Below are 23,936 nucleotides of genomic sequence, written 5' to 3'. Positions count from 1 at the left end.
TGGAGGTTGAGGCAGAATGATTTCCACAAGCCTGAGGCCAGTCTAGGCTACATATCAAGACCCTGTCTCTACTCTTCATCCCCTTAAAAGATAGATCCTTGCAGAGCTAGCAGTCTAAGAACTAATGCAAGTCCAGCATAGAAAATGTGTTATAGAACAATTATATTTCCTTCCTGTTTTAAACACTGATACCACATAATCCCATAAAACCGATTTTGCTGATTTGAAAAATAATTTTCAGCTCTGTGGTGGTAGCACATGCCTTTAATTCCAACACTTTCGGGGCAGAGGCAGGTGGATCTCTGAGTTCCAGGACAACCAAGGCTACACATGGAAATACATAACTTTCAAAAGATGCTCTTCACTGACATTTCAAGAGACTGTATTGTGGTGAAAGGAGTAACTAGAGCCATGTGTGGTTACAGCATTCTGGACCTCAGAGGCTCTGACAGAGCCAGAAATACAGAGTGAACTCAAGAATCCTCTGAGTGGGAGTCTTGGGTGGAGGAGGGTCCCCAGATGCCCAGGTTCCTTAGAGGCCCAGGCAGAAGCACTGGGCCGGTCAGTACTGACGGCCAGGATAACTAGCTGCTGCTTCCAGAACATCTGTAAAGAGCATTTCCATCCCCTTGTGATAACACTATCAAGGGCCATGTGCTATGAATCTTGAGTGGTTTTTCTTTTGTGGGTACAGAGCTGTTTTTAGTCACTTATTTTGTGATAAAATTCACATTTAAGAAAAAAAAAAATGCCCTGTCATTGAAAGCCCAGATAAATCAGTCTCATTTAGAAACATGCTCCGTGGAAGAGCATGTTGTTTTAATATCTAACCACTGTAAGCTAATTAAAAAAAAAAAAAAAAAAAAAAAAACACCTTAATCTTCTTTCTGAATAGCACATTCCTTTTCTTAATTTTTTGAGTTTCGTTATTAAGAAGACCATGTTAAAGTATACCATGGGGACATAAACAGTAAAATCCAGACTCTCAAACTGCAGGACAATATGGCTGGTTCACCAAATAAGCTATAAAGAGAAAAAACAGAGGAGGGCAATCGAAGAGATCCACGTGGAGTGAGCAAGATGGCCTGAGTAGATAGAGGGGCTTGCACAGCTAAGCCTGATGGCCTGAGTTCCATCCCCAAAACTCATGGTGGGTGGAGGGGCCCAACACCCGTGCGTCCTCTGACCCTCCATATGTGTGCTGTGACATCTGAGTGCAAGCACACACAAATGCAATTTAAAGAGACCTATAACGTATTCCGGGGTTAGGTCCCGTCTCTGGGACTCTTACTTTGGGGAGCTAGCTGGACAACAGGCCCCCGTTTCCTGTTTGCTGGATGGCAAAGTTAAGACTGTGTGATTTCTAAGTCACATTTCTAATGTTAGCAATTAGGGCAGGGCCAGATGAGGAATGATGGCAGCCTGCCTGGGATGCAGCAGACTGGCCCCCGGGCACAGGTCCCCTCTGCACTAGGTCATCATTCCTGAATCCTGGCTGTCCCGGTGTGCAACCCACAATGGATGGGGCACAGGTCCGAGAACGTGACAGCCTTTCATGAGAACTGTAACTAGAACAAGAGATTATGGGATTGGATGAGAAGAACAAGCATATACAAAGAGTGGGCTGGAAAAAGCAGACTGGGTAGCATAGTGACATCCTACTTCAGTTTCACAAACCTGAAAAGCATGGAAGATTTGAGACAATTTCACATTTGAATCTGCCTGAAAATATTTGGTGATATGAAAGAACTGATAAATGGTATTCTGGGAAGAAAGATGGAAAGACAAGGAGAAAAAGGAGAGAGACCCTTATTCCTTCAGAGATGTACACTAAATTTTTAAGGAAAAATGTAAGATAGTCACTTCTCACGTTTTAAGTTTCTGCGGACATTCATATAAGCCTCGTTACGGATTTTCTTGACTTCCCCCTCTGGCCTTACTTCCTGGAGCACAGCTGATCAGAACGCTCCAAGCTCCTTCAGTGCACATGGCAATCTGGTCCCTACCCTTGGCTGCACTCTTTGCTTGGGAGCTTGACTTCTCCTGACTTTCCAGCTTCCACCTACCCTTCAGTATTTTGTCTGATAACCTCGCCCCTGGGAAGAACATCCTGATACAAGCCCCACCCCCCAAACCCAGCTGTTTTAGGCACCCTCCAGGAGATCCCTCAAATACCAATTACTACCCTATCTTATAAATATGTTTATTTTTCTCTCCCTGCTGCATATGGGTGTATTCCGAGAGAACGGTCACTGTAATTTATCTCTGACTCTCAAGAGTGAGAAGCAGCGAGTGGGGTCTTTAAAATGATGCTGGGGAGTTTGGCCAAGGTGGGAGTGACAGGAATAGAAAGCAGAGGATCTGATAGGGTGAACTGGGTTGATGCCCAGCTGGATTTCAAAAGTTGAGGGTGGTAAGGAGTCCAGGTCCAATGGGCCCTGTTATGGGAAGACAAGAGACTGCAAGGCGTCACTAGAGGCCAGGGAGACATTCCTACCAACACAGAAGCTTAGGGCATTACAGTGTGCTTCCGAGACAGTGCGGAGCCACAGCTGCCTCAGCAGGATTTGCGATTTTCTCAGTTTTTTAAAAACTTAATTAAAGCCGAGAACCGTGAACTCTGGTCTCGCATCTGGCACTTACTCTTTGTATGATTTGAGCAAGTTTCTTACTCTCCTTAGCTCACTTTTTTCTCCATAAGAAGGTCCCATGGCCAGGCTTGGTGGTGTATACCCATAATCCCAGAACTGCAGAGGCCAGGGCATAAGGATCCAAAGCTAAGGCCCATCTGGGCTGTGCAGGTAGACCCTGCCTCAAAAACAAAATAAAACAAAGTACTTTTTAACAATTTCTGTCGAGTCTGTCAGAAAGCTGAGTCATCAGTAGCGCTTTGCACAGGACAAGAAGGCGGAGGGCTTTTGGGGTAGGGAGGAAACTGGCTTGGGGTGCCGCTTGCTTGTCAATCAGGAATCACCAGAAGTGGGGGTTGTGGGCCGCAGGCATTCTTAGGGCAGGAGGACTAAAAGTCCAGCAGAAGCCGCAGCTGCTCTGTCGTGAGGGGCTGTTCACGTCTCTGCACCACTCTCCCTGCAGACGAGAAGCCAGTCGTATCAGGAGGAAAACGGGTGCTCTGAACACGAGCGGATGAGAAGCGAGATCTCCGACCTCACCCAGGAACTTCGTCAGAAGGAGATCACTATAGCAACTGTCATGAAGAAAGCTGCCCTTCTGGAAAGACAGCTAAAGATAGAATTAGAAATAAAAGAAAAAATGTTAGCAAAGCCACAGGTAGGCACGCAGGGGCACACTCTACAGGGCTGTCATGCTCATCCCAGCCCCCACCCCCTCAACTGTCCAAAGGCTTGGGCACCAGGTTCATGTTTGAGACGTGCCCTCAGAGATGCTTCCGTGGTACCCCATAAAACCCTGTGCCACGGACAAAGGCTCAGCAAAGAAACTCTAGGACCTACCAGACAGCACACGCGTGAGTGGTCAGTCTGTGCTGACATGCTCCTGCCACTGACTTCCCACTTCACCTGTGCCCTGCTTCCTTAATTTTTTCCATAGGGTGTATCCACTAACACTTTCTTTTTAGAACAAAATCCCAGCCTTCTTGACCGCCTACCCCAATTTAGTAGATCATTGTTAGTGTTTTAAACATGGAGGCCGAAAGATAAAAATCACTACTTATTTACTAAATATCCCATCAACACATGCCAGGGTCCTCAGATACAAGCAGAGATTGGGAGTTTCTGCGTTAAAACGCTGTGAGCACTGCCAGGGAAACTATGCCTGCCTTCCCTCTTTATCTATTCTTTAAATTTCCTTACTCTCTTACTAATAATTTGTAACCTGCTTTTGACAGCACTGGCTTTATGACCCTTTGACTCTAAATCTAGGTGATTTTTGGAGTACAAAACATGAATCCAGACAATTTCCGTAAGAGCAGTTAAATTGTGTGTATTTACAAAAACAGGGAAAAAATGGTCCTTCACCCAGTCACAGGCCTTCGACTGGCCAGTTTGTGTCACACAGAGGGAACCAGCACAGGGCACTGCACAGCAGAGTGCTATGGAGGGTGTTCACAGAGGCAGGGGCACATGAACGGCTCTCGTTTTCATTTTCATAGCACCGTGCTTCCTAGATTTTATAATTTACAAAAGTAAATCTTTTTAAAACAAGAGTTTTCTATAGAAATAAGCCTTAGATATATATAAAAAAAAAAAAAAAAAAAAGAGCAGGCCAGGTGCAGAGGCACGCATCTGTCATTCCAACATTAGGTAGAAGAAAGAGGAAGAAGAAAGAGCTACAAAACGAACTCATAGCCACACAAGGAAACACGGCCAAAACACCAGAAGGAACAAACTAGGCCCAGAAAGCCATATACTGGTTACTGTGAAAGTTAATTGGGTGTTGAAGAAGTATAATGGGCAAGAGTGTCTTCAAAAAGGGTTTTTTTTTTAATTGATTATAATTCCTATACATGAGAAATGGAATTTCGGACCTGGTAGGTGAAAAGTAAAGCATTATTTTTAAGATATTTAAATTTAGCACTGCTCAAGCAGGAGAGGGAATTAGGGACCCCAGTGGGAGGACGGGAGAGACCCCAGTGGGAGGACGGGTGTTTTCCTCACTGCCATAGAAAAGTTATTTGCACTCACAGGACAGAGTCAATTAACAAGATGATGAGTTTCCATTGTGAGTTTTACACCCGTCTTTTTATCTGCTAATCTTTCAGGTCTCAGATAAGAGATACAAAGCTATCAGAGCAGAAAACACACATCTGAAAGGAATGATGGGCGATTTAGACCCTGCATGGTACTTGGTAATATGCTGAATTCCTTCCCCCAAACTAAACTGGAGGTGGCTTGGCTGGCCAGGGCTGACCGTCAGTATGGTCACTGAGCATGCCCAGCTGCCCAGAACTGCACACTGCCTACCTACAGTGGCTTGCCCAGGCTGGGACATTTGGTTTGGGTTCAGTTCTGATCACTTCCCAGACATGCAAAGAAAGCATCAGTTTCCCGGCTTTTAATCCTGTAGTTGCTTGAAACGCAATATCCTAGACAGCCTGACTTCAGTGCCAATCTTATGCTCAGTGAAGTCCTCCCAGCAAACCCAAATCAGAAAGATTTGTTCTGTCCTTTCTTGGTTCATATTTGGCTCTGTCTTGTGGCTTGTCCCTTTCAACTTGATGACAAAGAGGAAGTAAGCATGACCAACAGCTCAGGACATATAGTATAGAGCAAGCGTTCAGTGTTCGTTGACTGAATATATGAATTAGCCCCTGGTTCTATCTGTTCTCACAAACTTAAATGGCTCCAAGCCTTTCATTTCCATTGTCTGATGTAGCAGTCGCTGGTTGGTTTTTGTAGAAGAAATTTTGTTGGTCAAAATATTGAAATAATAGCATTATTTGTTATATTTTCTTTTATTCACTCACAAAAAAAAAATCCTACCCTTTTTCTTTTTAACAGTTCAAGGAGCAGAAAGGGTAAGATAGGAAAATGTGGGCATCATGGCTGTTTACGCTGACCAGTTCCTTTAGGCATAATATGTGAGCAAGTGGGTTGGCTCGGCCAGGCCCCTTCTGAAGCCAATGTTGTATTTCTCTGCACCTGTTCTCACACGAGTCCGTATTCCAGCATCAAGACATTAGAGGCGTCTGGAAGCATTCTCCCTTCTTCCTTGAGCATGGCTGTGGACCCTGTGATTGGAGCACAGATGGATAAAAAAGGGAAGCTTGCCGGTGTCCCGATCTGCTACATTAAAAACCTGCCCGTCATCTCTGCCTTTTTATTCCCTAACATGGGGCACACAAAAGTTAAGGCGGATCCCAGCTCCATGGAGATATGTGTTTTCATTATATATGTACATACATACATACATCAGTCAGTTCAATCCAGGTGTTTGTCTGTATATATGCAAGGTCACCATATTCCTGTCGAGGGGCTTCACTCTGCTCCTGTAAGCTTTGGGCTTCGTTCATTTATATTACTTGATTTTTTTTTTTTTTAAAGAACTAAACAGCACAAATACAGAAAAGCAGCCGCTGATTACCCACAGCTGCTTCCCAAGCCCCACACAGGCTGCAGGGCGCTGTGCTGGCAAGCAAGCGGTGGCTCCTGTTGCTCTTTCCTGACCTTTTGCACAGATAAGGTGGGGAGGTAGTCTCCCGCCAAAATAGGTGTGTAACTCAAACGTTGCCCAAAGCTGACCTGCAGCTTTGTGTGTGGACAGCAGCACAAGTCAGCAAGTCCTTAGGAAAGTTTACACATCTTATCATATATATATATATATATATATATATATATATATATATATATATATATATATATATATATATATATATATGTGTGTGTGTGTGTGTGTGTGTATATATACATGATTCAAAAAATAAACAGGGACACGGATAGAGGGATGGCTCAGCATTTAAGACCATTTGTTGCTCTTGGAAAGGACCTGATTCAGTTCTCCACACCCAGCGCTACCTGCTGAGTCCAGTTCAGGGGATCTGCTGCCATCTTCTGGTGGCTTCAGGCTCCTGCACACACAAGGTGCTTAGCATACATCGCATACTCACAGGCTGTGTGTACAGACACATATAATTTTCTTAGCTAGGCTCACAAGCTTGTGCCATCACACTTCAGCGTCTTATTTTTGTTTGCCTTTAAGCTCCTCTCCACACCAACTGGCTCAAGCATAGTTTGCCCTTTGTGGTGGTTTTATAATAGTCCATGGTGTGGATATACCAAAACTTACTATACTGTCTTTTCATACTTATTTTAGCCCCCTAGTGTATTCAACTATGTTTTCATAGTTTCGCTGAATAAATATCTCATTCTAAAAAATCCCAACACGTATATCTTGGAGCAGCTTCCTGGAAGAGGAATCATTGGCTCACAGGATATGTGTGTTTCAATGTTAATACTCATCGTAGCCTGTTTCTTTTTCTCTTTTATCGCTGTTTCATTGCCAGCACTATTCCTATGCTATCTTCTTCAACAGCACTTCTATTTTCAGTTCCCCGACTACAGGTGGGCATTGTCTCCTTCATTAACTCTCAGTTTGTAACAATATGAACGAGATATACTTTATGCATATTTTCCCTGATGTTAGTTCTTCTTTTCCTTGTCAATTTGTAGGAGCATTTTCAGTCTGTTTTCTGTAATTTTGTATTTTGCCACAGACAAAATTGTAAACCCTGACTTGTCCAAAGTTACCCTCCCTTGATGGATGTCTTTGGAGCTTCCTTTTTTGGCAACAGGGTTTCCAAATTCACATACACACCTTTGTATTTTTTCCAGAGGTTTTATGTTTTCCATCCAATTGTTCGGTCCATTTAAACTGTACTTTGAAATGCAGTCTGTAACTGCTCAGTTAAATTTCCATGTAGACTAAGCTCAATGTACCAGGTGTCTCCCTGTGATTTCCTGTGGGTTCTATCTGAAATTGAATTCATTTTTGTATTAACCTTGAAGACTTAATGCCTTTATTATAATAAGATATAGCATGATTCCCCATTTCTTTATAACACATTTTCCAACAATACAAATTTCTTTGAATAGTTCATGTTTCCTTTCTTTAAAAGTATTTCCCAAGTTATTTACAATTCTCATCACTGTTATAAATGGAATTTTTGCTTTTACTACATCAAGCAGCTAATTGCTCATCTTGAAGAAGGTTCACTTTATTTTATTCCTTCTACAGGGAACTATGCTAGTGTAGTTTAGTTGTCTGCCTCTCCTTTTCCTCTGCTCACACCCGTTCTTGTCATTATCACACTGTCTTTGCTAAGACCTCCAAGAAAGTCTCAAGCATGACAGTATTTGCTGGCAAGTTTTTTAATTTCTGACTATAATGTCACATGGAGTTTTATGGGATATGAATTTTTCGTTCATGATCCTGTGTCCGTTTGAATGGACATGGCGCTGTGTGAGTTCACCTTTCATGTTGATGTGTTAGAGACCATGGTTAGCGTATTTCCTGGTTTTGATCCAAATTTGGGTTCCTGAGATAAATCTTCCTGGCCCTAAATTAGCTTGATACCACAATGTGTTTGCTTAGAATAGCAGGATGTATTAATTCACATAGGACTCCAAGAGGAAGCCAAAAGTCCCAAACAGATGTCCTTGGGGCCGTGCTCCCTCTGACCTCTGTGCAGAGGAGTCCTCTCTCTGTCTCCACTGGTCTGAGGCAGTCTTTGATGTTCATGAGCAGGAAAGTGCCTTGCACCAACGCTCTGTCTCAGTGTCTATAGTCCTGTCCCACGACTGATTCTCACTCTGATTCTCACGAGTCAGATTTTCCCTTTTTCTGGGGCATTCAATTCAGGTCTTCTATGAAGCTCCTGTTTTAAAATAAGGTCATACTACCAGGGACCAGGGGTTAGGACTTCAACAGGCTTTTGTAGGAAGCCACAATTCAACCCATAATAGTCATACTCTGTTTTAGGGCATTTAGGTTTGGTGTGATGACACTTTATTTAAGTAAGGTTTGACAATGGTTCTTTGTTCTTGTTTTAAGGTTATGCTGTTTTTAAACACACACTGGATGTGGGATGTCCTGAGGCCACTAAATAATGCTGGCCTGAGTTCACTGAAAGTTGGAACAAACTTAACTTAGACCATCCTTTACCTTTTCTTCTTGGTTTATTCAGATCTCTCTGTTTTGTCCTAAGATTCTTTGAATAATCTGTACCTTTTTAGGAAATATGCCCACTTAATATTTTTTCCTTATTAACTGAAGTTAGTTAGATCCTACAGCTTTATTCATCTCCCATGTTCCAAGGTCTGTTGTTAGGTTTTCTTGTCTGAGACAGGGTCTCACGCTTTATCCAAGGCTGGCCTTGAACTCCCCCATCAGCCTTCTGTGTTTCAGGGTCACAGATATGAACTGTCATGGCCAATTCTGGTTTTAGTTTCCTTTCTTACTCTTGGTCTTGGCCAGTTGAACACATTCTCTTGCATTTGCTTAACTTTGGCTCAACATCTGTTTTGCTAACATATAAAACACTAGCTTCCAGGGTTCAATCCCTTCACTTACCTTTTAAAGTTTGACCTTTATCTTTATTTTGTGTGTATGCTTGTTTTGCATCTACCTATGTCTGTGCGCCCCATGTGTGCAGTGCCTGTGGAGGCCAGAAAAGAACGTCAGTCCCCTGGTGCTGGAGTTAGAGATGACTGTGAGCCGCTCCACCGGTGGAATCCTCTGCAAGACCAGCCAGTGCCCTTAACTGCTGAGCTCTCTCTCCAGCCCCCTATTTTATTTATTAGTAGAGTTTATCAGTTTCTTATTCCTGGTTTATTTTACTTTGTTATATTTTTCAAAGGTTATGAAATGAAGAAAACTCTACTACTGTGTGTACTAAAATTCTATAAGTGCAAAAAAATCCCATAACCAGATAATTATTTCAACAATAATAGATAATTATAAAATTAAATTATTAGAACTGAAACCTTACCTTAGGCAGAAAGAAACAAAGTTTATAACATCATTATTTCAGCCTCCTAGCATCTGTGATATTTGGGCAATATTAAAATGGTAGTTTTTTTTTTTTTTTTGTTTTTTCTTTTTGTTTTTTTGTTTGTTTGATTGTTTGTTTGGGGTCAGCATGTATGCCTATGTATCACAGGCATGCATTGCCTGCAGGGGCCAAAAGGTATCTAATTTCCTGGAACTGGAGTTAAGAATTAAGGATAGTTAGGAGTTGCCATATGCATGCTGGGAACCAACCATCTGCAAGTAATAAGTGCTCTTACCTCTCACTGAACTATCCAGCTCCAGTATTTCCTTTCAAGACTAGGAAGTTACTGATTTTGAGATTACTCCTATCTAAATAAATACAAATTTGAGAACACTTCTAATTGCCTAATTCTGAGGCTCCTTGCTTCCTCCCGTCAAAGAGAAGAAAGCTGATCCAAGATGCCCTTGCAGAGATGAGAAGTTCCCTTACAGGGCACTGCCTTGTGGGCAGCTCCCCCTAGCAGTAGAAAAAGATCAGCTGGGCCAGTCACTCGTGGCTGAGTTTCTCCAGGTCTCAGTAAGATATTTAGAGGCCCTCCTGAGAGTTATCACCCAGAAACCAGACCTTCCTTTGCATTTCCTAAGACTATTGAAGACTATTGTTATAGTATTCAGAAGACAATAAGTAGACATAGCCTTTGACACAAAACAAGTAAACATTTTAATAGCTTATATGTACATATTGCATAAGTGTGTTTATAAACTTATTGTCTCTATTGACATTAATATGACAATATAAATGATTGTCCTTATACAGCTATTTTTAAATGTGAGAAAGTTTGGAATGACTTTGAATGTCATTCCATGTAAATGCTTCTCAAAGCTTGGAAATTTAGGGACTTAACAAAGAATTGTCTATGCTCCAACTGTTTAGTTTTCTAGGTCTCGAATCCCAAATGTTTGGAACTTTAAAAGCAATGTGTTGCTTTTTGTGAGTCAAGTATTTTGTGCTAAGGTTTTGCCCTTCTGATCCCAAAGACCTGCTAGCCTGTCAGCCACAATACAGCTTGGGATATTCAACTCACAGGATGAACGATGAGAACAGAGTTTATTTTTCAAATCTTTAGGAGAAGAAAACCGCGCATGCATGCCCACACATACACCTGCCCTGGAAACTTCCTACAGTGGTTAATTAAAACAGCCAAAGAAATCTCTAAGCCTCTTATTTAAACCATTCATTTTGTAGTTCAAATATATTTTATTTTTTATTCTGGGGGAGGGGCATTAATAAGCCAGGTAGCAAGACTCTATTATGAAACAACACTATCCCAAATGTGCAGTCTTAGCTCTGCCTCAGCTGCAAGATCAATGCAGCAAAATGGTCCAGATTCAATCTCAGTGCACATTAAGTTCAGCATGTAATTTGTTACATCACCCAGCAATGGGGTATGACTGTTTTAATCAATATGCAATTTAAATAATTGGAATAATTTATTATTTTTATTGTCTTCTGTTTTATAGAAAAATTAACTCAAAATAGCTAAAGAATTAAATGTGAAATAATGAAATCATAAAACAAATAGAAGTGAAAATAAATATTTAATAACTTAAAAAAAAGAAAATTGTGAGGCAAAGAGGAAGGAGCAAAGGAAAGCTAACATTTGACTAAACTACAACAAGTCCCTTTCTAGATAAAAACATGTCACACACCACAATTCAAACTTTAAAAATGTCCTCTAAAAATCACACAAAATACATACTTTCAACCAAATGGAGAAACACTGGATTTCTGTCTCTAGTGTTAAAATGTATTTTGCTATTAGTAAGCAGAAACTCCTAAGTAGGAAAATGGCCAAAGAATGCAAGAAGCAACTGAGAACACAGAGTGAAAACTGCCAAAAAGAACATGAAAACATAGTCAACTTCAGTGATGACCGTTACTGTTTATTTACCATTAGCAAATCTAACAAAAGAGTAATATTAAATTGTGAGTGTAACAAAATAAGACATTTAGTCTATTATTGGTGGGAATTTGTGAGATTGTTTTAAGGATTAATTTTTACTTATACGTGTGTGTATGTGTATGTATGAGTCTGTGTGTGTGTGTTTGTGTATGTGTATGTATGAGTCTGTGTGTGTGTGTGTTCACATGCTGTTGGAGGCCAGAAAAGGGTGTCAGATCTCTTGGAGTTGGGGTTACATGATTGTGAGATGCCCAGTGTGGGTGCTGGGAACTGAACTCTGGTCCTTCGAAAGAATAACAAGTGGTCATAACCTCTCTGCCACCTCTCTAGCCTTGAATGTAGGAGAGTGACGGGGATCGAGGGATAACATTTCCCATTGAGGTCCTCAAATACCTTCACTCAGTTTAACCTCGCCTTCTAAAGAAATGCCAGTGAAGGTCTGTGTGTGAGGAAGTCACAGCCCTATTGATGATTTTGAAACAGACTATTTTCAAGAACAGGAGTGATTAAATAAACTTAACACCTCTTCATGCAGCCATTAAAAGTCTTTTAAATATTTTAATTAATTTATAATATTATTAATATTAATAATTTAATTTACATCTAAAATGTTCAGGGGGAACAAAGAGTTCACCAAAAGCACATCACCCAGCTCAAAGGAAAGGGCCTTGCCAACCTGAGTCCAGACATGTGGAAAATGCACTTCCTGTGTAAGGTCCATTCAGTGGGGGTTTGTTTTACTCTCTAGAGTATGGACTTCGATAACAAGGATCATTCGAGGTACTCATCAATTAGCAAACTTGAATATGAAAACGAAAGGCTCCGAAGCGATCTTGCAAAGCTCCATGTCAATGGGAAAGCAGTGTGGCCCAATGAGAGCAGCTATCATGAAGCAGGAGCATATGCCTGCCAGAGCCTGCTGAAAATGGAGACCAACGGAGACAGGTATGCCATAAAGACAGCCACGGGGAACAGACAGTTAGAAAGCCCTTGGGGGAAGTGTGTAAGTAAAATGATGGCTTCTTCCGGTGTTTGTATTTTATCTGGTAGTGGTAGCTCAGGAGTCTGGGCATACTATTTGATAAGAAGGACACACTGGCAATAGACGGCCAGATACAGCAGTGATCTGGGCGGAGAGTCCCCGGGGGATTTTCATTTGCTGTTCAAGAGGACGTGCTGCACAAATAAACAAGTAATCTTACTCTTTAGCATGAGAATGGAGAAAACTAGAACTTACTCTGTTAGGTATGGTGTTAAAGCAAAACAGAAAACATGAGTTATCACTTCTGTCTGTCCTCCCATGACACAGAAACTTGGTGTTGTCACTTGCCTTGGTGACCAACAGCTGGCTCCCGTAAGCAAGGGTCCTATGGACAGTAAGAGAGTAGAGTACACAGATGAGTAGACACTGTCCATTCTCTCTATTCCCTTGATCTCTAAAATGTCTTAGTTCACATCCTGAGTCGCTGTGTTAGCAATGAAACGTGCTAATTAGCTCTTAACAAAAGATTTCTAGAGTCAGAAGGGTCTCTGGAGGCCCATTACTGTTTTCCCAAACTTACAACACGCTTAGCAAAGCAACTCTTTTTCCAAAGAACTTCTCAGATCCATGAAGACATTAGTTTACATGGTGGGTTCCGAGAAGGGCTATGCTATGTTGCCTTCACCAAATCTCTCTGATGTGAGCCTTTCAAGTGATTAAGAAGGTCCAGACCGCACTACAACTCAACCTGTCCTCAGAATTCTTAGATACTTAGCATGAACACCAATCAATATTTCCATGCTTTCTTGTCCGTAGGGTATGAGGGTTGTACGAGGGAATCTATGAAGCATGTGTAGTTGCATAAATGTTGATCGCTCTCACTAATATTATTACTAATAAATTGTATTTATAATATTAGTACTTTAATAATTCATGGTGGCTAAAATGCATTATTTTGGTGACCAGGCTGAACCTGAGGTTTGGAGAAGCAGATGTCAGGCTCATCTTGGTAGCTAAGCAAAATCTATGGATCAGACCAAAAGGGGAGGGGCTCTCTGTTCAACATTCTCAAGGCTCTAGAGCAGTGCTCCCCTTCACCATCTCAGTGAACTTCTAGGAACTAGGAGGGTGGGTTCTTTTTTTAATTTTAGATTTGTTTATTTTTATGTATCTGTGTCTTGTCTGTATGTCAGTATGTGCCCCATGTGCAAGCCTGGTGTCCACAAAGGCCAGGACAGTGTTGAATCCCCTGAAACTGGAGTTCCAGATGGTTGTGAAGCATGTCTGGGTTCTGGGAACCAAACCCTCCTCTTCTGCAAGAGCAACAAATGTTTCTAAGAATTGGAACCATATCTCCAATTCCAAAGATGATCTCTAACAATTCTAATGCTACTTGAAACTAATCCTGAGTCTCTCCAAAGTGCAGAATTAATCCTGCTCTAGGTAGTGGAGAAAGGAAATGAAGGGCAGGGTGCTGAGGTGCCCGTACTTTGGTAAGGGTGTCACAGTTGGGGGCACCATAGCGAAGATGCCATGAGGATACTTGGGTGGAGGTGCCATAAGGATACTTGGGTGGAGGTGCCATGGTGGGAATACTGTTGGCCGTTCATGCTGACTGAAGCTGGACTCCTTTTGCTAACTTTGTAAACTGTGTATACTTTGTAAACTCTGTAAACACTCACAGCAGGAAAACAGCCAGGCCCCCACCTGAGGAGCTTCAGCAGCTAGACCCTCCCCTCCCCAAGACTTCCCTAATGGCTTTAACGGTCATTCCCAGCCCCAGGTGAGAAGGTGCCCAGAGCCCACCCTACAAGAAAAATACCACCAGTCACTGAACAGGAAAACCCACCAATCCCTACGCTCCCCCAAGATCAGGACTTGAAATCCTATCAATCTTTACCATGGAAATCTCCACCCTGGAAAGTTCTGCCCCCTAAGAAATCTTAAATAAGCCCTGCCTACTGTTCCGTGCTGGCTGTTCACTCAATGGACAATAAATTTTGTATATTTTGTAAACTTTGTAAACCCTCAAGGCAGAAAAGTGGCCAAACCCCTCCCTTAAACCTCCCTTAACTGTCATAATAGCATTTCTACCCTCTGTAACTGTCACAAAGGTCTTCTCCAGAACCTTCCCCCCCATTATGCTAATTTTAGGTGAAAAGTCTGAAAAAGATCCCACCAATACCTGAGCAGTAAAACCCACCAATCCCTACGCTCCCTCAAGATCAGGATTTGAAATCCCACCAATCCTCACCCTGGAAATCTCTGCCCAGGAAAGCTCTGCCCCCTAAGAAATCCTGTATAAGCCCTGCCTTACTGTTCAGCTCCCTGCTGCCTTCTCTCAGGAGCAGAGGCAGCCATCCCTGGATTCATCTGTCCCAATAAATCTCTTTTATGAGATTTTCTGTGGGGTGTGACTCTCTCCTCAGAAAAAGTCAAGAAGCAAGGAGGCAAAGAAGCATGGTGACTAGGTGGAGCAGGACTGAGGCTCCTGAGCGCCTCAAGCTCAGCTGGGGATAACCCTGCAGAAGAGGAGAGCAAGGCAGAGCTGTTACACTGTAGCGCTCCAGCCCAGACGGGGATATCCTCTCTCCGAGCTGCAATGCCTCTGCTGAGGAGGCTTCTCAGAGCTGTGTGGTTCCTGGCCTCCTGTGTGTCAGGTTACTTTTCCTCTGGGACACTGTCCCACCTCAGAGCTATGTGGCTCCCATGCTCCCAGGACACCTCTCCAGAGACACCAGCAGATACTGTGGTGGGGTGCCATGGTGGAAATGCCTCACAAAGCGCTCCACTACCGCTCCCTAGAGCAAAGCACAGCCCTAAAGTTACGGGGAAGGCTTGTCTGGCTGCAGCTGATGTCAGCCAGTCGTTGAGGGCCTGGGCTCCCACCTCCTTGCCTCACTCACTGGAGCAACACTGGAGGCCTCACGTGAGGTGCCATGCCATTACTATGCAGTTTGTTATTAAAAAAAAAAAAAAATGTTTTGGCCCTTAATCTTCCTTTGTCAGGCATTACAGCGTGTATTAAAAGTGCCCAACAAAAACAAGACAGTGGGAGACAGAGGCGAGATGAGGGAAAAGGCTCAGCGGGAGATTATCTTAATAAGCAGCCTGGACAACTGCTCCTACTGCAAAGCTGTGCCCTGCCAGTTGCATTTGCTGAAAGTTTCATTAAATTTGTTTTAATGCCTCGCCTGATTTCGGTGTTCTTCAGTGACCTGGTTTTGAAAAGAAACAGCCTTTCAAATGTCCTGAATAAATTATTGCCATGTAGAACCCACTGTGGGGAAGAGGAGGAGAGACATGGGGACTCTCTGAGCTCAGCAGTGGAGAAGCAGAAAGCAGGTAGTTCCCACCAATGCCAGCAGTGGAAGAGGAGGTCGGTCCCTCCCAACCCAGCTCAGGGAGCCAAGTAACAAGCTATATACACAAAAGTGTGTGTGTGTGCATGTGTGTGTGTTTATGCACGTGTGTATGCATATGTGTGTACAAATATGTGAGGTGTATGTGCATGGTGTATAAATGTGTTTGCGTGTGTGTATACGAATGTGTGGTATGTATATGGTAAATATGCATCTGTGTTTTTGTGTGTTTATACATCTGTGTGCATGTGTGTGTACATATGTATATGTGTACATATATATATATGCTTATGTGTGTGTATATGTATATGTGTGGGTCTGTGCATGTAGAGTGTATCATGTTTGTCAGGCATAAGTTAACCAGAAAATACTCAAGTTATCTTTACATACCAATGGGTTAAACTATTTGGAGAAGGAGAAATAAAATTTCTCCACAAAACGTCAAGGTCACAGAGTAAGGAATTCTTCTTGGGAACTGAAGAAGATTTAAGCAGTCTGTGAGCTAAACAATGCTATTCTTAACTTCTGTTGTCTTTCACCCCTATTTGGAATGATGTCTTAATATTCACTCACTTGAAATCTGAAGCGTTTTCAGGTGATCCAAAGCATTTGGTTTCTAGAATAATAATCTATTCATCACTTTAGAAATTTTATGAGACATAATGGAATTTGGTTAAGATGCTCTAAGTATTGCGCTTAAAAGATAGTGTTTTGAAGTTGCAGGATTATTTACAAGCTGATTGTTAGAGTGCTGGGACCCAGAAATGTTAATATATAACTAATTTTAATGACATACCAATACTTTAATAAATGGAGTTTGTCTTTATATGAGAATACACACTGAAATGTGAAGACATGGGCTGGAGAGATGGTTCAGCGGTTAAGAGCACTGACTGTTCTTCCAGAGGACCTGGGCTCTGTTCCCAGCACCCATATCATGTGGCCCACAACCTCCTGTAACTCCAGTTTCAGGGGATTTGACTCCCTCTGACCTCCACCAACACCTGCATACAAGTGGTGCACATAAACCCACACAACACTTACATATGAAAACAAACCTTTTTAAAAGTGAATTCATGGTTTAAATTCTTGTATCATGAGCCAAGAAGAGATTAGTAATCAGAAACATTAAATCATTAAGATGGCTTCATGTCTGGCTAATAAATTGTCTAATAGGAAAAAGCCACAAAATTAGCAGTTTTGTCATTAACCCTTGCCAGGTCCCTCGCCAAGGGATGAATCTAAAAGCCAAAATAAGTTATGAAAATTGTATACTGTGGTATTAACTAATAAGGAGCAGAACACAGCAGACCAAAGGTCCAGGCCAGGAGACAGGGCAGGTCACAGAAGGGGAGTTTCTGGAGCCTGTGAGGAGAGGCTGGAAGGCAGTCAGCAAAGGTGGTGGGTCCTTGTCCCTGGCTAGGACATCATCCCATAGCACAGGAGAAGGGGCAGAGGCCACACGTGAGAGGCCTTGCAAACTGCAGACAGGACCTCAAGCTCCATGAAGAGTTCTGCCTCCCAACCAAGCAGATGAACCTCCCTGAAACAGAGCCTGTGAGAAAGCTAATTGAACAGTTCAGCTTGTGAGTAGATATTAAAAGCCTTCTGCAATAATTCTTAAGCCCACTTTAAACTGATACATGTAACATTGTGTGCAAGGTGGTTTTATGAAGTATTTGACTAGCTATATTTTAGAAGGGCTTTTTGCTCTAAAGATGATTTAAGGCAAAGCACTTTACTTCATAATGTAGTCTTTTCCTTCAATCTCAATATTTTATTGATTTTATTATATAAAAAGTCCCTGTACAAATCTCAGTAATTATCACCATAAAACCATCTCTGTGCATCCACAGCAAACTAGATAATTGGGATAATTATTTAGATAATTTCGAACAAATAATACTTTGTATTAAATTTCTGCAATTGAGATTTTACACATACACACACACACACACACACACACACACACACACATATATATATTTCTCAGATCACCTCTAATTGTCTTTTCTTCTACCCTGAAGTGTTGACACTATGCCCAGGCCAGAAATTATATGAGAGTGTATTATACGATTGTTACCGTTCAGTTTGAACTGTGAGACATTTCATCTATTGTTTGCATCATAAACCATGTTATTTCCATTTAATTTGCTGCTCTGTTTCCATGGTAATTATAGTGTGGGATAATGGAGGAAAAGATTTATTTCAAGATAAGTAAAACCAGGAAGCATGTTGTGTTTGTTTCCCTGAGCTGATCCACAGAGGCCTATCACAGTATTCCGTGCCGTTTGTATGCACAGACTTGAAGTCTGTGAAGAAACAAGTCTCTGTGGCCTGGGCATTGCATGAGAACAGAAAAGTACAGTGTGGGGTTTATTTTACTTTATTTTTATTTATCTAATCACTTTACAACCTGATCCCCTCCCTTCTCTCCTCCCAATCCCATCCTCATGCTCCCCTTCCCCCACCCCTCGTCTCCTTCTCAGAGAAGGGGAATCACCCACAGGGTACCAACCCACCCTGGCACCTCAAGTTGCAGCAGGACTAAGTGCATCCTTTCCTTCTGAGGCCTGACAAGGCATTCCAGCCAGGGGATCCACAGGCAGACAATAGAGTCAGAGACAGCCTTTACTCCCATTGTTAGAGGACCCACATAATGACCAACCTGCACATCCGCCACATATGGGTAAAGGCCTAAGTCCAGTCCATGCAAGCTCTTTGGCTGGTGGTTCTCTGTGTGCCCCCCTGGGCCCAGATTAGTTTCCTCTGTAGGTCTTCTTGTGGTGTTCTTGAGCCCTCCAGCTCCCTCTATTCTTCCTCCCACTCTTCCACAAAACTCCCTACTGTTTGGCTGCACTTGTTTTGATCTGCTGCTGCTACTAGGTGAAGCCTCTCAGAGGACAGCTATGCTAGGCTTCTGTCTGCAAGCAGAGTAGAGTTTTTCGGAAGTTGCCTCTCTCCCTTGGGGTGGGTCTCAAGTCGGGTCAGTCATTGATTTGCCATGCCTTCAATCTCTGCTCCATCTTAATCCTTTCACTTCTTGTAAGCAAGACAAATTTTGGGCCAAAGGTTTTGTGGCTAGGTTGGTGTCCCCCTCCAGTGTAGGCTGTATCATGTATCAAAACACGGCTTTGAAAATGGTTAACACCTGTGGGAAATCTGGGTGTACTAGCAAGGATAAATAGCTTTCAGTTAAACAGATTTTTATGTTTTCATGGTCTTTGATGATTTGATTAAATTTAAGCTCCATTTTTATGAAAGACATTTATTTAGCCAAACAGGATAGGTGGGATAATCTTTGGTCCAACTTTAAGGTATGTCATTTTGTGCCATTATTCATTTATTTACTAAGGGGTTTGGTTTTTTTTTAACTTATATTTTTTTTTCACCCAATATTTTAGCACAAACAATTACATAGTGTGCTTTTCATGCTTATTGTAGGTTTCAACCTCAGGAAAACTTGGACTTGAGTTCCAAGTTACCAGTTCCTAGCAATTTATTCTTATTTTTTTTTCTTATTTGATGTGGTTTTATTTTTTTTTCGTTATAATTTTTTTAAATTTTTTATTAATTACACTTTATTCATTTTGTATCCCCCCATAAGCCCCTCCCTCCTCCCCTCCCAATCCCACCCTCCCTCCCCTTTCTGCATGCATGCCACTCCCCAAATCCACTGATAGGGGAGGTTCTCCTCTTCTTTCTGATCTTAGTCTATCAGTTCTCATCAAAAGTGGCTGCATTGTCCTCTACTGTGGCCTGGTAAGGCTGCTCCCTCCTCAGAGGGAAGTGATCTTATTTTTAAAGTCAACAATTGTTTTCAGGGCTGCCCATTTGGTATTGGATAAACAATTGGTGTACCCTTCCCTGGGGAAGCTTATTTCTCCCTCTCAGCATCCTTAGTTACCTGTAGTTCTTTCTGTAGGGCTTAGGCACCATGGGCTTTTCCCCATCTGCTTTGGCATGTCCATTGGTGTTTTCATTGTTCAGTTCACATTTGCACAGTCACGTTGGTGAGACTTTATGGGTGCAATTTCTGACATTCGTGGGAGATAGTCTCACAGCAAATGTGATCCTCCGGCTCACCCAGCCTTTCTGCTCTGTCTTCTACAGTGTCCCCTGAGCTATCTTGTAGACATACCTGCTGGGTCTAGGTTTCACAACTCTACATTTCTGCTAGTTAAGATCTTCTCTAATGCTTCTGTCTTTTGCAAAGAGAAGTTTCATCCCTGAGGGATAAGGACTATGCTTATCTGTGGGTCTAAGGACAAATAGCTCAAATGTAGTCAAAGACTATGCTGGTTTAGTAAAATTGTAGGTTCTCTTCCAGGATCCATAACTTCACTAGCCTGGGTAGTCGACTAGGTTTCCAGCACCAGGCATGATTTTCCTCTTTTTGAGTGGATCTAAAGTCTAATCAGAGAGCTGTTAATTATCGCCAAGGCTTTCTGTGCCACTGCTGTACCCTTAGGTTCATAGTGCCATTTTGCTTGTTGATATGCTTCATAGTGTCATGGCTGTGTAAGACTGTCACTTGCTTCCCTCCTTTGGAATCTAAAGTAACATTAGACAGACTGAACAGTTTGCATTTAAGATACATAAGCATATACATTCATCTAACAATTAAAGGCCATGAATTTGAAAGAGAGTAAGGAGGAGTATATAGGAGGGAGAAAAGAGAAAAAAAATTATGTGGTTATATTGTGATCTCAAAAGAAAAAAAAATAATCATACAACATACAATTAAAATAAATGATTGAGCTAGGCATGGTGGCATAGGTATGCCTCCAATCCCAGCACTCCGAAGGCAGAGGCAGACAGAGCTCTATGAGTCCAGGAAAGTCAGGGCTACACAGAGAAGCCCTATCTCGGGAAAAAAAGAATTAAAAATAACATAAAAATAAGATAAATTATTGAAATGAGCCTTGTGACTCAGTGGCAAATAATAACATACTTGGTGGGGCTGGGGTGTCAGGGTAAGGCAGAGGCACTAAAGCAATCAAACTTGAAGTTCCAGGAGAGGCTGGAGGATCCCTGTCTCAAGTGAAAAACACAAACAGAGCTAGGGTGTGGCTCAGCAGTAGGACACTTGCCTAGCATTCTTTGAAAAAACCTGGGCTCAACTCCCCAGTACCAGAAAGAAAAAAAGAAAGTGACTAGGGAAATAATTTAACTTTATGCTTAGTTTCTTCTTCTATGGTAAAAATCCACCTTGTTAGGCTTTTTTGAAGATCAAATGGGCATCAAGATGACACCCCAAAAGTATGACTTGTTATGAAAGCCTGTGAAGTACAGGAGAGAACCTTAAGGGAGCTCCTTAGAACTGCCCTGGACAGCGGCAGTTTCTGTGCTTTGAGATTCTGTCAAAATATGCTTCAGTTATTTAAAATGGCCTAGAAACCCAAAAGCACAACATAGAATTATAAAGGCTGAGGCTACAAGCAACCATTGTTTTCTGCCTCATCATTCTTCATTCCAAGTTTTTTATTTTAATTTTTATTAAATACAACTTATTCACTTTGTATCCCCCTAGAGCTCCCCTCCTCCCCCCCAATCCTACTCTCCCTTCTCCTTCTCCACCCATGCCCCTCCCCCAGTCCACTGATAGGGGAGGTCTTCTTTTCCTTCCTTCTGATCTTAGTCTATCAGATCTCATCAGGAGTGGCTGTATTGTCTTCCTCTGTGTCCTGGTAAGGCTGTACCCCCCTCAGGGGGAGATGATCAAAGAGCAGGCCAATCAGTTCAGGTCAGAGACAGTCCCTGTTCCCATTACTATGGAACCACTTGAACACTGAACTGCCATGGGCTACATCTGTGCAGGGGTTTTAGGTTATCTCCATGAATGGTCCTTGGTTGGAGCATTCCAAGTTTTTAAAGTGAATTTGAGATTATTAAATATATATATATATATATATATATATATATATATATATATTTTTTTTTTTTTCAGAGAAATACCCAGACAAACTCAATCATTTGATTGGTTCTCCATAGTTGAACATCAGGGAAATCAAAACCTTTAGCTACAAAAAAGCATGGCCTTTGGTACTTTGAATGACACTGCCTCCCGTTGCCTTGTATATTGGAATGCTTGGTCCCCAGTTGGTGGAACTCTTTGGAAAGAATTAGGAGGTGTGGCCTTGCTGGAGGAGGTGTGTCAGTGGGGGATGACTTTGAGGTCTCTCATGCCATTCATTCCCAGTTAGCTCTTTGGTTTGTGGTTGTAGATCAAGATGTGAGTTCTTAGCTGTTCTTTATGCTGCCATCTCTAACCCATTGAAATGATAAGCCCAATTAAACACTTTCTTTTTATAAGTTGCCTTGCTCATGGTGTTTTATCACAGCAATAGAAAAAAAAACCTAAGCTACTTAGGAAGGACACTGACATCCATTTCTTCTCTTTTAGACTTAGCCAAGACTGTGAGCTGAGCAGAAGCCCAACACCACCCTTTCCACCTTTGCCACTTCAGAGCAAAGAAATGACAAGTCCCTTGGCTAGTGACGATGAAATCTTCCCTCTGGTGAGATACTAGAAAATAACTTTTCTGATTTTTCCTTTAAGGATAAATTATTTAATACTGAGACCAATAAACAGAAGGTCAGAATAGCTTAAAATGTTATTTTTTTTCTTTTGGACGTTGTTGTTATTTTGAGGTAGGGTATCACTATGTAGACCAGGCTGATCTCAGAGATTCACTTGTATCTGCCTCCAGTGTGCTGGGAATAAAAGGATGTGGCACCATTTCTGAAGTAAGACTGCAGGATGCGCTACAGATCATTTGACTACACCTATCTTGAACAGAAAGAGACCCTAATACTCTGGCAGGAATTGCTAGCGATGCCTTTTAGTTTTTAGTTTTTAGTTTTTTAGAGACAGGCTTTCACTTTGGCCCAGACTGACCTGGAATTCACCATGTGGTGCAGGCTGGCTTTATGCTTGCAGCAGTCCTTGCGGATCAGGTTCTCAAGTGCTAGAACTACAGGCATGAACCACCATACCCAAACAGGTTTTAACATACAGTAACATGTATAAACTGTACATGCCCATGTGCTGAGTCATCCCAGAGAGGATCAAAGTAAGTGTTAATGCCCTGAGGCAGGAAGGGCTAGCCCAGGAATACAGAGCACTCCCAGAGTGAGGGACCCAGTGAGGTCTGCCTTTCGTTAATTGGTGGTGGCATAGCTCCTGGGCTCAGCTGGCCTGAGAGTCGACCGAAGCTAGCTAAGTAGCTCTCACTAAGCGAGCCACTCTGCTATTGGATCCACTGGGGTTGCCAAGGACATCAAATGGAACTTGTCTATGTTCTGGATTACTAGCCTTGCAAGTCAGCCAAGTATGTTGTGCTTGAGATCCCTGGTACTTACATCCATCCTGGATTTGCAGCGGGTCACTGCAGTCTTCCTTTCTAGAGCTCTTTAACAGCCTGGTGCTGAGCTGACTCAACTTCCTGAGGGTTTCATTAGCAGGAACTCTGTTACAAGGGGAGGAGAGCTCTGCCCAGGTGTTTTGTCCAAGCTGCAAAGCTGCTTGTCAGGGAGCTGCATGTCTCACCTCACTTTCCTCCCCTCTCTTCAGTCTCCCCCAGATATGTCCTTCCCGGCTTCCCTATCAACGCAGCACTTCCTGATGGAAGAGGAGAGGCGGGCCAAGGAGCTGGAGAAGCTGCTCAACACGCACATCGACGAGCTGCAGAGGCACACGGAGTTCACACTGAACAAATACACCAGACTCAAGCACGGCAGACGCATATGAGCTTTGCACCTTTTATGTTTGTTTCCTCTCCAGGAGAAAGAAAAAAGAAAAAGCTCTAGTGAAACACTTGCAAATCGAACTCATGAAACCAAGAAATCTGGTTTAGTCTCCACGAGTGAGCAAATCACTTCTGTAAGGCAGCTAGAAAATAGGATTTTGTTCCATAAAGCTGCTTTTGTTTCTGCATTTCACATTCTAATTGTTCTGTTAGGATAGAATAAATATGGCTAGCCCCAAAGGGTTTCTTTCCTGTCTAGGGGTTTGGGATTTAAAATGAATTATTTCTGACTTTAATCATGTATGCTAGGTCCCATTTCCTGTGTAGCAGGCAGCGAGAAAAGAGCGCACTCAATTCCAAACGTAAAGAAACAGAGTGCAATCACTCTGTGATGGGCACAAAGTCTCAAGGA

At 42.3% G+C, this 23,936-nt stretch overlaps 1 protein-coding gene across 1 annotated transcript in view; it reads left to right on the top strand.

Moving 5' to 3' along the window:
- The window catches only part of Deup1 (deuterosome assembly protein 1), a 56,789-nt gene extending 33,263 nt beyond the window's left edge, over positions 1-23,526 (top strand). Inside the window, exons 9-13 of the mRNA XM_055615609.1 lie at positions 3,094-3,288; positions 4,739-4,825; positions 12,178-12,374; positions 22,180-22,294; positions 23,350-23,526. Coding sequence (XP_055471584.1) covers positions 3,094-3,288; positions 4,739-4,825; positions 12,178-12,374; positions 22,180-22,294; positions 23,350-23,526 — 771 coding nt within the window. The remainder of the gene's footprint in view (positions 1-3,093; positions 3,289-4,738; positions 4,826-12,177; positions 12,375-22,179; positions 22,295-23,349) is intronic.
- Positions 23,527-23,936: the final 410 nt, after the last annotated feature.

This window comes from Psammomys obesus, unplaced genomic scaffold (genome assembly GCF_907164565.1).
Source record: "Psammomys obesus unplaced genomic scaffold, mPsaObe1.curated_primary_1811, whole genome shotgun sequence".
Lineage (NCBI taxonomy): Eukaryota > Metazoa > Chordata > Mammalia > Rodentia > Muridae > Psammomys > Psammomys obesus.
Note: the sequence above shows the minus strand (reverse complement) of the source record. Positions and strands in the feature narration are given on the sequence as shown.